The sequence below is a fragment of the Misgurnus anguillicaudatus genome, chromosome 6 (assembly GCF_027580225.2).
Source record: "Misgurnus anguillicaudatus chromosome 6, ASM2758022v2, whole genome shotgun sequence".
In the NCBI taxonomy this organism is placed as follows: domain Eukaryota; kingdom Metazoa; phylum Chordata; class Actinopteri; order Cypriniformes; family Cobitidae; genus Misgurnus; species Misgurnus anguillicaudatus.
This window is the reverse complement of record NC_073342.2, coordinates 31,139,174-31,153,910: the sequence shown is the minus strand read 5'-3', so window position 1 is coordinate 31,153,910 and position 14,737 is coordinate 31,139,174. Positions and strand designations below refer to the sequence as shown.

General features: G+C 37.6%; 1 protein-coding gene across 6 annotated transcripts in view; it reads left to right on the top strand.

The window, feature by feature from the left end:
• Nucleotides 1-14,737, top strand: part of neo1b (neogenin 1b) — a 134,006-nt gene that overhangs the window by 58,248 nt on the left and 61,021 nt on the right. For all 6 annotated transcript variants that reach the window (XM_073869022.1, XM_073869024.1, XM_055192218.2 and 3 more), the window contains exon 3: nucleotides 13,662-13,937. In XM_073869022.1, coding sequence (XP_073725123.1) covers nucleotides 13,662-13,937 — 276 coding nt within the window. The remainder of the gene's footprint in view (nucleotides 1-13,661; nucleotides 13,938-14,737) is intronic.

The following is a 14,737-nucleotide window of genomic DNA, read 5'->3' as shown; positions in this document are numbered from 1 at the left end:
TATTTTCTTTAAAGCCGGTTACTCTGATCGTAGGTTGACTTCAACTCTGTGCCCTAAAGCCAGGCCGCTCTGAAGCACATTAAAGTGATGTAGTGCGTGTCCTTGAGAAACAAAAGTTGTTTATTTGTGTCCACAGGTGCTCTAAGTGTTTGTGCATTACTAGTGCTGTTTACTAAGACAAACATCACTGCATTGTTATTGGCTACAGAAATCCCATAGACTTGCATTCAAAAAACAGATTATCATAGAGACTAGACTGATTAAGCATTCATGTATTAATGGGACAGGTTCATTTTTAATAAAATACAATGATAAAGTTCCATGGTTAATTTTGAGATTTGCTTTTATAGAGAGATTCTTTTTTACGTTCGTTTGTTTGATCGTTTTTCGTTCATTCATTTTTTTGTTCGTTTGTTCGTTTTGCGTCCGTTTGTTCTCTTTACATTATTGAACCTCCACTTCATTGTGTTTCAGATCCTCCAGAAGTTCTGTTGGACTGTGCATAACATTTCTTTCTTTCATTTTTTCTTTCTTTTTATTGTTAGTTCATTTTTCGTTCGTTTTTTGTCCTTTGTTCATTTTTTGTTTGATGTTTTTTTTTACATTATTGAACCTCCACTTCATTGTGTTTCAGATCATCCAGACGTTCTGTCTGACTGTGCATAACATTTCTTTCTTTCTTTTCATTTGTTCGTTTTTCCAATTGTTTGTTTGTTTTTCGTTTGCACTTTAGTTTGTTCGTTCTAGTTTGTTTGTTATTTTTCATTCATTCATTCTCTTTACATTGTTGAACCTCTCTTCGTTGTGTTTCAGATTCTTCAGAAGTTATGTCTGACTGTGCATAACATTTCTTTCTTTCATTTTCTTTTTATTAATTTATTTGCTTTTCGTTTGTTTGTTCGTTTTTTGTTTGTTCGTTTATTTTTTTATGTTATTGAACCTCACTTCGTTGTGTTTCAGATCCTCCAGAAGTTCTGTCTGACTGTGCATAACATTTCTTTCTTTCTTTCTTTCTTTCTTTCTATTCTTTTGTTCGTTTTTCATTTGTTTGTTCTTTTTTCGTTTGCATGTTCGTTTTAGTTCGTTTGTTCTTTTTCATTCGTTTGTTCTCTTTACATTATTGAACCTCACTTCGTTGTGTTTCAGATTCTCTTCAGTTTCTGACTGTGCATAACATTTCTTTCTTTCTTTCTTTTTATTTGTTCATTTGTTTTTCATTCGGTTTTTGTTCGTTTTTTGTCCTTCGTTTGTTGTTCGTTTGTTCCTTCTTTTTACATTATTAAACCTTCACTTCATTGTCTTTCAGATCCTCCAGAAGTTCTGTCTAACTGTGCATAACATTTCTTTCTTTTATTTTTCTTTATTCCTTTTTTGTTCACTCGTTTGTTTTTCATTCGCTCATTCATTTTTTTTGTTCTTCGTCCGATCGCTCTCTTTACATTATTGAACCTCACTTCGTTGTGTTTCAGATTCTCCAGAAGTTCTATCTGACTGTTCATAACATTTCTATCCTTTTCTTTCTTTCTTTCTTTTTATTCCTTTGTTCATTTTTCGTTTGTTTTTTGTCCGTTTGTTCTCTCTACATTATTGAACCTCCACTTCACTGTGTTTTAGATCCTACAGAAGTTCTGTCTGATTGTGTGTAACATTTTGCTTGTAATTTTATCATCCATTACATTTCTTGTTTATTTGATTTACAAATGGTCTTGCATTAGCCATGAACATTTCAAGCTCTCTGACATGTTTCCCATGTATATTTTTAAATATTCTTCATTCGATAGTGAAAGCAAAATATCTCTGGTAAACCTGTCTTGTGCATCAGGTTCTGTCTGGTATAAAATGATTCTTCATACTTACACTTTCATGCATTTTCGTTTCTGATTTGCTTAAAGTGTGTGGGCCAAGGCGAAAATTCGTATGTGCAGTTTACTGATGTCATCTTTCATTTGTCTCTCAGAACTTTGTACCTCCTACTGAAGTATTCTCAAAAATGTTTACCTACTTTCCATGTCATCTCATATCAAACAACAAGTTCGATGTCATCATGAAGGTTGTTGATGTCATAAAGGTTAGACAGACATTGATCGGTTGGTGAAAGTTGATAGGTCCCTTATGTGTGATTGATGCAGAACTAGTTAAGCTCCAATGACAGAGCAAAACCCAGTGTTAATAGTGTTTATGTTGGTGTTTTTACTGGTTCCATCATTCAGCCGTTCTGCTCAATAAACCTCTGCTCTCTTAAACCTGATTAAAGGACTTTACTCCGGTTGTTTATTGAGAACTTTCCCTTGAATTTCTCTCAGGGCGTTAGAGTTCCCTCGGGTGTGTTGAGCTGATAGCAATTAAAACCAGGAAAACTGGAACGACTTGGGGTAATTGCATTCCATAAAGTGTACTTAACAGTTTGATGGTTTTAGCTCCTGTAGTCTCACTTCAGATGGACCACACACAGTCACTTTACTGAGCATCTGCTGCCTGTCGCACACAATATCAGAAACACTTTCTCGATCCGCAAAGCTCTGATTGACTGATTTTATGGGGGGAAAAAAGCCACACAATTTTGTTTTTGCAGTTTTTTTGTTTGCTAGCAATAATGCTCGCAAGATACCAATTTAATGTTGTGTACACTTGAGGAAGAACCTTTTCTCAACACCATCTTGACCAAAATAAATTGCAGTTTGGATCAGACATCTTTCTGCCACATCAGTGAAGGCCCAAAATCCAGCAGAAGTCTTTTGGACTTCATTATGTCTAAAGTAACATCACTGTTCCATCAGTCTCAATGTTTTCTTTACCCTCATTAAGGAGACATTCAGCAGCACTGATTCTAGGTCAGATTCTTTATCAAACTCAGTCATCAATCAATTCTAAGTGGACTTTGAGGACTGGACTAGGAATATATCAACTTCCCAGCTCAAGATGACAATCCTAACCTTTATCGCTCGCAGTCTCATCTCACCTCACGTCCATCAAAACATAGTGTTAAAGCCATCCGCTGTTCTCTCAGACATTCAGATGTCAGACACGATTAGAGCGACCTGTGTGCTGGCGCTATGAGAGGATCTGTGACCTTTTGAAAGATCCGACCTTCATCATGGAGTTTAATGAAACTGGATGATCTCCACCTCATGTTCCTCATGATCTTTAACTTCCTACAGCGTCACGACTTTAATGAGTTGACCTGCGGGTGTTACACATCACAATTACAGTTTAATACGGTTTATTTACTGTTCTGTAGGGTATGAAAAAGCTGCACCCAGACAAATGTTTTATTACTTTATTTTATTGTTTTTTATTTATTTATTGTTAATTCAACAACTGTTTGCACAGCGCTCTTTCGTTACTTGATCGTTTTTATTTTGGTGCGTCAATCTGCATAATTGACACATTGAGCTTGTTTACGTGTTTACATATGAGGAAGACAGAAATATTATCAGTGCCTGTAAAGGGCGTTCATATTATAACGATAACTATAACTTAACTATAAAAATATAATTTTGAAAATCTTTTTATATTAAATATAATAGCAGAGTTCACGCAACAACTATAACAATAGCAATTTTGTCCCATTTGAAGAACGATAAATAATTGACAGCCAATCAAATCTATTCAAAATTTAAAGGTGCAGTGTGGAATTTTTTAGAAGGATCTCTTGACAGAAATGCAAAATAATATACAAAACAAAATCATCAGGTGTGTATAAAGACCTTTCATAATGAACTATTATATGTTTATTGCCTTAGAATGAGACATTTTATCTACATACACAGAGGGTCCCCTTACATGGAAGTCGCCATTTTGTGCAGCCATGTTTCTACAGAAGCCTTCAACGGACAAACTTTTTTACTAAGTTGTCTCCGACGATAACATGTTTGTCCAGTGGTGGCTACCGTAGCTTCTCTTTGTGTTTCAAAAGCAAGAGGTGAACAGTGGACTGAGCCGTTGGTTGCAATTTGACCACTAGATGCCGCTAAAATTTACACACTGCACCTTTAAGTGCACTCACACTTAAGAAGCTCATTGCTGAGGTCTATAACATAAAATGACCTCAGGTATCCAGCGCTGATGCAGTTGCTGTGAAATTTACAGCTTTTTCTACATCACACTGACTACGCTAAAAGGTAAGATATTATTACACAAACTACTAATTTCATTGTTTAGTTACGCAAAACGCAGCGAGTTGAGGACATTTGCTGGTTACCCGCTGTCTAAATGCAACAAGAACAGCATATTTAGACATTCAGTGACATGTAAACAATTGCAAAAAAGTTTTTATTACAAGAAATATCCAATATTAGTTAAAGGTGCAGTGTGTAAATTTTAGCGGCATCTAGTGGTGAGGTTGTGAATTGCAACCAACGGTTGCTCACCCCTGGCTTTTGAAACGCATAGAAAAGCTACTGTAGCCACCACCGGACAAACAGGTCATCACTGGAGACAACTTAGTAAAATAGTTTGTCCATTAAGGGCTTCTGTAGAAACATGGCGGCCAAAAATGGCGACTTCCATGTAAGGGGACCCTCTGTGTAAGTAGATAAAAACATCTCATTATAAGGTAATAAATACATAACGGTTCATTATGAAAGGTCTTTATACATCCCTGATAATATAGTTTTGTATATTATTTTGCATTTCTGTCAATAGATCCTTCTAAAAACCACACACTGCACCTTTAATGCCATTAAAGGCAAGTGCTTTGCGCGAGTGAATTAGCATGAAGTTATCATTATGATGTGCTGGTCACTAATATATTATATATTTATAATGTCCCTTAAGGGTTTTATACGCTGCTGTTGTGTTATTTTAGCTGTTTCTGGATGAAGCCAGACTGCTGACAGCGAGTCGTAGAGTTCACGTAAAACTTCTAATGTCAAGTTTAATGAATTTGTGCTTAAGGTGCATGACTAAAACACACTCGCACTTCAGTTAGTGCGGTATAATGCGATTGAAGCGTTCACATGGACACATACTGCAATTAAAACGGCGTACGCTATCTCTTTTATACTTATGAGCTTAATCGCATTATTTTTTATCGAAGTACTACGTTTACATGAGGTAAAGTATAATCGCAATATTGCCAAAATCCCATTATAATCGCATTATGAGGGTGCATGTAAGCGTGGTCATTGTTACAGTTTTGGAGAAGTGCACATCAGGCTACGCTGTAGCGTCCATCGCAGAAGTATAAATCAGCCTTTAGTGTAGTGTACAAAAGTGGAAGAAGTTGCCAAATAATATAGCATCAAATTTATGACAATGTCAAATTATATTTGCAGTTCAGTCCAGCCAGAACATTTCAGTATGTCTAACCTTAGTACATAAATTTCTCATTTAAGGATCATGAAAGTGACAAAACCTTCATCAGAACCCCTTAGGCGTACGTCTGGTCTCTCTGTTTTCAGAAAGGTGCTGTGGTTTTCAGAAAGAGAATTTTAGCACCATGTGTCGATACGCTTTCTCTGTGTCTGGATCTTTTTAAAGCTAACATTTCTATGCTTTTCCCATTAACACTAAAAGTGAATTAACGCTGCATGCAATGGCCTCCGTAGCTCCATTAACTTCTTGTGTAAACACGGCATACATGCCGTTATGCTGCTGACATTGCGAGATTATTAAAATATAAAAAATTAATGCAGTCACGTTATTCCAGATTTGCCGCTAGCGGTTCGTTTTGTCTTCAGGATTTGTTTACAGATGACCGCAGGCAGTTCACTGTATGCATTTGCACCCCAACCTCCTTTGACTGTTTCTATAGATTGCAGTAAATGCACAGAGGTCGAGTTTTTAGGGTCGCTTTGCTTTGACGATTCCTCTTTAAGAAAATAAGCTGAAAGGACCGCCGCTTCGCATAAAAGTCACTTGGGTAGAAATGAAAGCATGCTGTGTGTGCATTTAAACACACGCTATGCATCAAATCTGTGTCGTACACATGTGCACCAGATGCCTTTTGTTGCCATAGCGATGGCTGTCGCAGTAGCATGATCATTTATATTCAAGATTTGTTTGTTCTAGCTTCGTCTGCCAACAATGGCACCTCTTCCTGTGATTGATTTTGCATTAGTGAAGCACATGTATTGATTCGAGCACAGACTCATTACACCTCAACAGTGTGCGTCTGTTGTTTCTCACACCTGTATGTGTTTGCGTGTTTGGTTTAAGGGCATGAAGAATATTTATTAGTAAATGCTATTACTGTGTTAATAGCTTGTAAAGAAGCTCACCGTGTTCGAAGTGTAAGTAAAATTACTGTTCTTACATCTTTATATCTAGTTTTTCATGACTTCACATCAGATTCGAAAGTGCTTAAAGGGTTAAAACACCTAAAATGAAAATTGCTATCATTCAGTCACCCTCTTGTCAGTGTAAACCTGTATGATTTTCTGTAGGACATGAGAGATAATGAATGTAGATTACACATAATGAGTGCAGACAGCTACAGAAACACCATAAAAGCAAGTCCATATTATATACTACAGCAATTATATACGAATCTTCTAAAGCCATAAGATGCAAAATGTATGCTGAAACTTATTTAACACATGCACATATTCAAAGCGTTTGGTGTTGATGATGCCGAACGTAGCATGACGCAGTTTGATAAATTCGTGCACAGTATGATATAAGTGTTGGTCAAGAAGATTTTTGGTCTGCCACAAAGGGTAGGTACACAGCAAACCGATGCCAATCAAGTAGTGACTGTGAGGTTTTATTAGAGGACAGTGTGGAACACACACACAAAAAAATTGCCGTTCGTCAACGTGGTGTGTACCTAGCTTAACTCTTTCCCCGCCATTGACAAGTTATCTTGTCAATAAGAGAAACACTTCTCTGCCAATGACAGGTTATTACTGCAATCCATATTTCCGCTATTATCCACTAGGTGATGCTCTTACCCAACTTATAAAACACTGAAGCATCTACTCATCCCAAAACAGTATAAATACTCTTTTTATGTTTTGACCATCGTTCTGAATCTGATCTCTAGGAAAAGTCCTGCTTTTTACTCAAATTTTTTTTTTTTTTTAAGAAACCGACCCGTATTTGAGAGCTAATAAAAAGAGAACAAATGAAGATGGGATGAAAGTTTTGGAAATTTTCTGGAATGCATTAAACTTTTGTGAAAATGCTGGCGAGGAAAGACTTAAGATGTTACATGGCTTTGGAGAATGTTGGATTTATTAAATGGGTCATTATAAGAACTGTTAAGGTGCTATTTGTAGGTAATTTCTGATAACATTTACATTTATCCAAAGTGACTTCAAGTGCATTCAAACAGGACACTACATAGAAAAGTACAACTCAAGAGATTCATCAAAATATTTCACATAAAGGTCATGTAGGTTTGGAACAACAAGAACAAGTTAATGACAGAATTATCATTATTAAGTAAACTTTACAAAAATTAAAAAATGTAATAATTATATGTAACCCTATTCCCATTGTTAAAAAAGGGTTGGATCTTAGTTCGACCCCTCAATTCAGCGGCTGTTTAAACATGACTGTTTGCTGTAGTCTCTCTCTCTTTCTCTCTCTCTCTTTCTCAGTTTGTGTGGCCCTGGCTGATCTGATCTGTGTGATGAATCTGAATGGAGGCTGTGTGGTCTCGGATGGGGGGTGTTGTTAGCACCTGTCATGTTTACATTCTCCTGTGTGTGAGGTCTGCTGTTTCTTTTGGATGGCTGGACACACGGTGGTCAGCGGGACTGTACAGGGGTGTTGGGAGCAAATGTTTTTGGAGGGTAGATAAAATGAATGAATGAATGAATGAGGGGTCTCTTTCTGTTTGTCTCCTCGCGGAATGTAAAGAAATTCGCCAGCAGCTTGGGGAGGATTGAAGAGATTTGTTACTTTTCACTTATCGTATGTGTATTATATTTACATATTCATTATCTATCAGTAGGATGTTGGATTTTATGTATGCGTTGTGAAGCCTTAAACTGTTTGTCCTAAGCTGTCCATACGTAGGAATCCTGGACGTCTCCAAAATGGACACAAACATGTGAACCAAAGAGAGAAATATTGTGTCTGGTGTGTGTGTATTTGTATTTCTGTTGTGTTGTGTTGATGTGTATATGGTTTTATCTGTCTGGAGGCTGTAGACGCCTCTAGCTGTGTTTAATGATCTCCCTCTGGTGTCTTTCTCTGTCACTTCAGGGATGAATGGAGTGAGATATCGAGAGCTGACCTCTTTTTTTTTTAAGCATCGTGCTCTCACTGTATTCGGCATATTTACTTCATGCGCTCTGTAGTGAGTCTGTCCTTGTGGCAGATATACTTGCAGCTTCACTCTCAGTATGTGTTTTGTTTTGTGGTGTGCAGGGATTTTGAAGTATTCCCTTTCTGAAATCCAGCAGTCCAACAGAGCTCCTATTTGATGTCGTCTCTCAGCCAGACTGACACATTTAAAATTTATAGACTGGGAATATGAAACAAATACTGATGACTCATAGCGCACCCACTCGTTTTGTCCAATCAAATGCTTCCTAGAAGGACGAAGAGGATGCGATTTAAACCTTATAGTTAAAATTAGTATGTGCCGCCTCAATTCCCATCTTTTAGCAAGAAATTGCCTTTTAAGTCGAAATGAAAAAAGCTTCATTTACTTTTATGCCTTTGGCAGATGCTTTTATCCAAAGTGACTTACAGTGCATTAAAGCTGTACATCATTTTTCATCATGTGTTCTATGACAGTGGTTTTCAAACTGGGGGCCGGGGCCCCCAGGGGGGCCGCGAGATGGTGCCAGGGGACCCCAGTTTTATGACATTTTATGAAATACATTATCATGAATTCTGTGTAATTAAACCTAAAAAAAAGGCTACTAACCAAAATCACTACTTTTTTGTATAAGTTAATGCTTTTTTTAAACATAAATCAAAGAAACCCTAATTTCCCGTAACTTGAATCCTACTCATACAGCAAAAAAGGTTAAATAATTTTTTATGCAGAATACAAGTTTTTGTTTACATCTTATATATGTGTGTACTGCAGTGGCGAACCGTGGGTACTTCAGCTGGGCCTTCAAAATATGCAATGAAGTGCAAATGCCTCTCCATCCATAATACTAGGCTATTCGTATTTTCGTTAAATCATACAGTGAACGTGTAAAAATTCTGAGCACGCAAAGTTAAATTACAGAATGGGCATTGTTTGCCTTTAAATGCAGTTTTAAAGTTTAAAATTACTTTAATCTAACTGATAAACACAAATACAGATTCTGCTGCTCTGTAATGACAGGGGCTCTGTAAATTTGCATTTAACAAGCTTAAATTATGTTCTTTAATTTATATTTTATTTTTGGAAATATATATTTAGCTGTCGGATACCTTGTTAATCTTTTTCATAAAGGGAAATATAGCACCCTGCGTTCTCAGTGCACTTCCTTGTGGCTTATAACTGTTGTTATAAGATATCCAGGGCTCGCAAAATCGCAAGCCCGAGCCCCCAGGTCCCGGGCTATTGCGAATTCTTGTCGGGCTACCAAAATGTATCTCCGCCCAGCCCATCGGGTATAGCGAGGTAAAAAATATTGTTCGCGTTCTCTCAGATTTAGTTAGGACATTATATTGTATGTAATTCGGCGTTGTCTGCCAGTCATTACTATCCTCACGTAACAAGTGAAACTGTCAGGAAGTAAAAGTATAATTAAACCCATTATTTTTCACGTGTTCGCGTCATATGCACAGGCTCCTCTGCACGCGCTTCTCCCAGCTGTGCTCTTCACGAGTACGCGCTTAAGTAATTTCGTTTTTACCTCAGCCCTATCAAGCTAGCCACAACGTCAATCACGTTTTCCGCCATTTACCTCAACCACTCTCACCGCAGAGATTCGGGCCATTAGACTGTATTAATATTAACGGTCTATGATCTTCGTCTTTGGTGTTTTACGGCAGCTCGCATCCAGTTTGTTGCATGATTAGGACTTCATGAAGGCTTACAATGTTTTGTTTTTTGCCCGCCCACTTGAAATCAAAACGTGATTGGTCGATTTGCCTGTCACTCTCCACACCAAAACACATAGCTTGGCCTTCCCTGGGATTCAAGAAGTCCTAACCAATGAATGAGCCAGCTAACCGGGCCTTAATAGAGACGGACGATTCTGATTGGATTAGATGTTTTCATGACATGAACCTGACAGTAAGCTTAACGTTAGAACATAGATGAGAGAAAATATATTACATGTATTGTATTGAATTGAATTAAATAGAAATTAAAAAATGTAAAAACATATTTTTATTGAATATTATTTATTTGTATTATTATAATAAAAAATCTTTTTATACATTTTTTTAGGCCTTCTCTGAAGGCGTAGAAGGCCCTGAAGGTTCCCCACTGGTGTACTGTGTATAATAATTATGTATATATAAATACACAAACATGCATGTATTATTTTAAGATTTTTTATATTAAGTATTTATTATTATATATAACCTAAATGATATATAAATATAAAAATGTATATACACATGTAAATATTTCTTAAATATGTACTTGCATCTGTGTGTGTGTGTGTGTGTGTGTGTGTGTGTGTGTGTGTGTGTGTGTGTGTGTGTGTATATATAAAGTCGCGATTGATCGGTTTGCAGCCCTAATAATTAATAATAATAAATACAAAAAATGGCCCAAAAAAGTATTTGCCGAAATATATTAAAAAAAGTTTTTTAAAAAATCCCCAAATTTGTCAAATTTTTGTATATTTTTAAATGTATTTAAAAATCTATATATTTTAAAGCATTTATATTCACATCGCGATGAAAGAAATTCTATATTTTGACCAGGACATGGTTTGGTTGTAAAATTAGAAAAGTATTTGTTTCCCTGAACTACGTTTATTATAAAGATCGTAAAATTAAGAAATATATTTAATTAAGCTTTACTGTCTGCAAAATGTATTTAGCATATATTAAAAACATATTTTTTGGCCATATGAGTAAGAATTCTTTACCCCTCAAATTAGTGTGAAATAATAGTTTTGAGTTTACATTTATATCAGACAAAAATATTTTGGATTTGTTTATTGGGACAGTATCGCTTTGTGGCAGCCAGCACAAGAATTTTAAATGTAGTATCTTAATAAAAACCTCATTTATATTTTTGTGCTTTATAGGGGGTCCAGAACCACCCCAGCCCCCCCTCAATTCAAACACTGAATTGAGCTACAGGAACAATTGATGGTGCTATGGATAAAGGCGTTTGCTAAATGTAACTGTACTTGGGAATTTTGTGAGGTTTTGTGTTGGGAAGAGGTTGGTATTTAGCCCTAAATCTGACCAATAATAGTGATACTTTCATCAAATGACACTAAAGTGTGTCTGTCAAAACTTATGTGTGTTCATGTGGTGTTGTTTGTGCATATATAATTCAATATATATGCATTTGTCTGTGTGTTGACTGAGTTGGTTTGCTTGGATCGCAGTATTTGTATAGTTTGAAATGTATGTTTGCATATGTTAACTGCACGTTTACAAACCGTCGTTTTTCTGACAGGCTGTTTACGCACAGTAGCTTTGCCTGCCAAAAGTGCATTGTCCTTATTTGCCCTGCAAGAGTTTCATTCATTCGCTATAGTGGGTAAAGCTCCTCTGCAGACTCCAATGCTCGGAGAATTTGTGTGTCCGATAAAGGCGCTGTGTGAATATCTGGAGTGTGTGTGTATGTCTGTGGGTAATTTACAGACCTGTCAGCAGCCCTCGAAGATCGTACCATCCCTCTCATACACACAAACGCTGCTTCTGGACCGCAGCAGGTCTTACATCAGCCGAGACACGTAAATAGCCGAGGAGAACATTAGTGTGTCAGAGAGCGTCTGGACTCTCATACATTCAGCTGTTAGAGAGAGCGAGCGTGTGTGAATTATAAAGCTCTTCTCTACTAACTTCAGGAAGATCTTAGATCTTGTTATTGCGAGATTAAAGACGGGCGAAAAAACATCTTTAGTTTTTCCTCTTTGCTCTCTCTCGTGTCCGAATCTCATTGAAGAATTCTCTGTGGTGTTTATGAATGCGTTGTTGGTTTTTTGTCTTTTGATGTTGATTATTTACTCAAAGCGATTCAAAGATTAAAGATTCAAAATAAAAGTGTAGAATTGTTGTCTTTCCCACAACAAATTCTAGTTTAAACAATCAATTCAATCAATGTATTAAATCTTTATTAGATGATAAACTCCACAATTGTTTCTAAACACATTATAAATGTTAAAAATGTGTTGCTGAAACACGTTACAAAGACTGTGAGCTATGTAGTACTGAATTGGGAATTTCCTCATTTTTGTGTTCAGGATTATTTGGGCGGGGCTAAAACGGTGGCTTGATGACACACTGGAGCCACCGAGCATGGCCCCGCCCCTAACAGTATGTTCACATGGGGCGTAAGCGTTAACGCTTCCCATTTACTTTTTATGGGTGACGTCATGCGGTTTGTCTTGTGTGAATGTACCGTAATACCTCATGAGCACCCATTTCAGTGGTATTATGCTGCGTTTACACCAGCCGCGGTAGAGGTGGCAAGCGTGGGTGATTTACATGTTATGTCAATGCAAAGATTATTATCCTGCGGCGCGGTAAGCGCGCCGTGAATGGCACGGAATGCGCGAATGGAATGTTGCCGCTGGGAAACGCGCGAGTTGAAAAATATGAACTTCGGCGGATTTTCGCACCGCGTTAACCAATCAGGACCTTGCTGTAGTAGTGACGTGATTACAGGAAGCTTGTGGAGTCTCAGCGGAGTCGAAGAAGCCCCTCCCGTGACGCAAATTTTCGCGTGAATTTCTTGAATCACTAGAATTTCACGCACGCCTTTCTCGTGCGAATGAAGCGAGTGAACTCAAATGTTCAAGCGTCCAACTACATGTGAATAGCACGTTTTTGCCGCCTCTACCACGGGCTGGTGTAACCGCAACTTTAGAAAGTTCAGAGAGACGGCAGCTTTTTTCCGCGAATGGGTGTAGTCTCATCCCCGACAGCGGACACACCCCCAGCGTTTGAGCGCAGATAATCCTGAGTATTTAATTTATTAAACCTTTTTACTCATTCAAATTTGTTTGGATGGTTAATATCACATTTTTCTGTAGTAATATATTTAATAACAGACTTAAATACTTTAATATTTGACCAGATTTGTCGTAATGAAAGTTTATTTTCTAAATAATCTAAATCTATAAAATGGTGAATTTATTATTGGTAACGGCAGCACACAATCTAAAATAATAATGCTATAATAAGTTCTTTTTAACTTTATCTAAGCACCCAACAATGAAACTTTCTAAGTCTGTTTACTGCTGAATGTTTTAAACTGCAATGTGTTTTAAAATCAGCAAGTTGATGACAAATTGAATTTTTGAGACAAACTCATTTGTCATCAATCTAAGTTGAAATGTGCTTCTTCAATGCAGCTTTAATCAAGGTATTAATAGAGTAAACTATGATGTGAATCGACCCACTGCTATGCTGTTCAAACAAGCTTAATGTCAGCTCTTCACCTATTACTTCCTTACTAATTGGTTCGACACGACCATTAGTGTATTTACTTAATTCCTCCAGAGTTAGCAAAGCATCTCATCTCCATCTGGATTTCCTCAGGATTTCTTATTCTTGTATAGTTTCTTCATACTGCCACTCTTGTATTTAAATGGAGTTTACCAATAACACCCGATCTGTCCTTGCAGGACTTCCGCGGTTCCTCAGTCAACCGGAGGGCGTGTCTGTTCATGTAGGCGGGACCGAGATGCTAAACTGTGAGGTGACGGAAGAACTCGCCCCGTTTACCCGCTGGGAGAAGGATGGCCGTGCCGTAGAGCTGGACAGCAGGGTGATACAGATACCCAGTGGAGCTCTGGTCATCAGCAATGCCTCTCAAAGTGATGCCGGACTCTACCGATGCACAATCGAGGGTCTAGGACCGCCCAAATCCAGCGAGGAGGCAGAGTTACAGGTGTCAGCAGGTAAAGATGACGAAAGATGACGACAGTAGTTGCATTTCAATGACACATTCAGATTGCGCAAATTGAAAATACTCCCAATGGAAATGAGTAATTTTCCGTTTATAGCAAAAAAGTTTTTTGAAATAATTTTTTGGTATTTATAGGTCACCTTAGGTTTGAAGTTTGCCCCCTAATGCGGCTTTCACATAGGAAGCGGTGTGCGCTGCGCTCGCCGCTAGGTTCAGCGTAGCCAAGTAATTTGTGCTCTGCTGGCCAGACCAAAGTAGGCGAGGTTTTCAAAAAATTACTACAGTGTTTATATTTGGGTTAAATAGTGGATGATACAACGAACTACTTGACTTAAAACACACCTGACATGCCAACTTGAATTGCTACGTGTTTCCATGACACGGCTTTCCTTCCGATGTCTCTGTAGGAGCTCCGGGAATTCCGAGTATAAGCTTTTCGTTCATTTTGTTTGGATGCCCCGTTTCTATTGGCCGCCTGAGTAATCGTCACAGAGAAAAAAGTTAAACTATTTTGAACTTTGACCTTTGCTTGACGCAACAACAAACCAACCCTCGCGCGGCGCAAGCCATTGAAATGAATGGGTTTCGTAGCGCAGCGCACACCGCGTCCTATGTGAAAGCCGCATAAGTCGCATGATCATACAAAATCTCGTACTATAACCTTTCGTTTGGCAATAGTTTTTATTTAGAAAATATCGCAAAGGTTTTATGCAAATCTGTAATTAAATAATAAAAGTTAATTATATATTTCAAATGATTGAGACGGCCATATAAAAACTCTTTTGTGTTTGT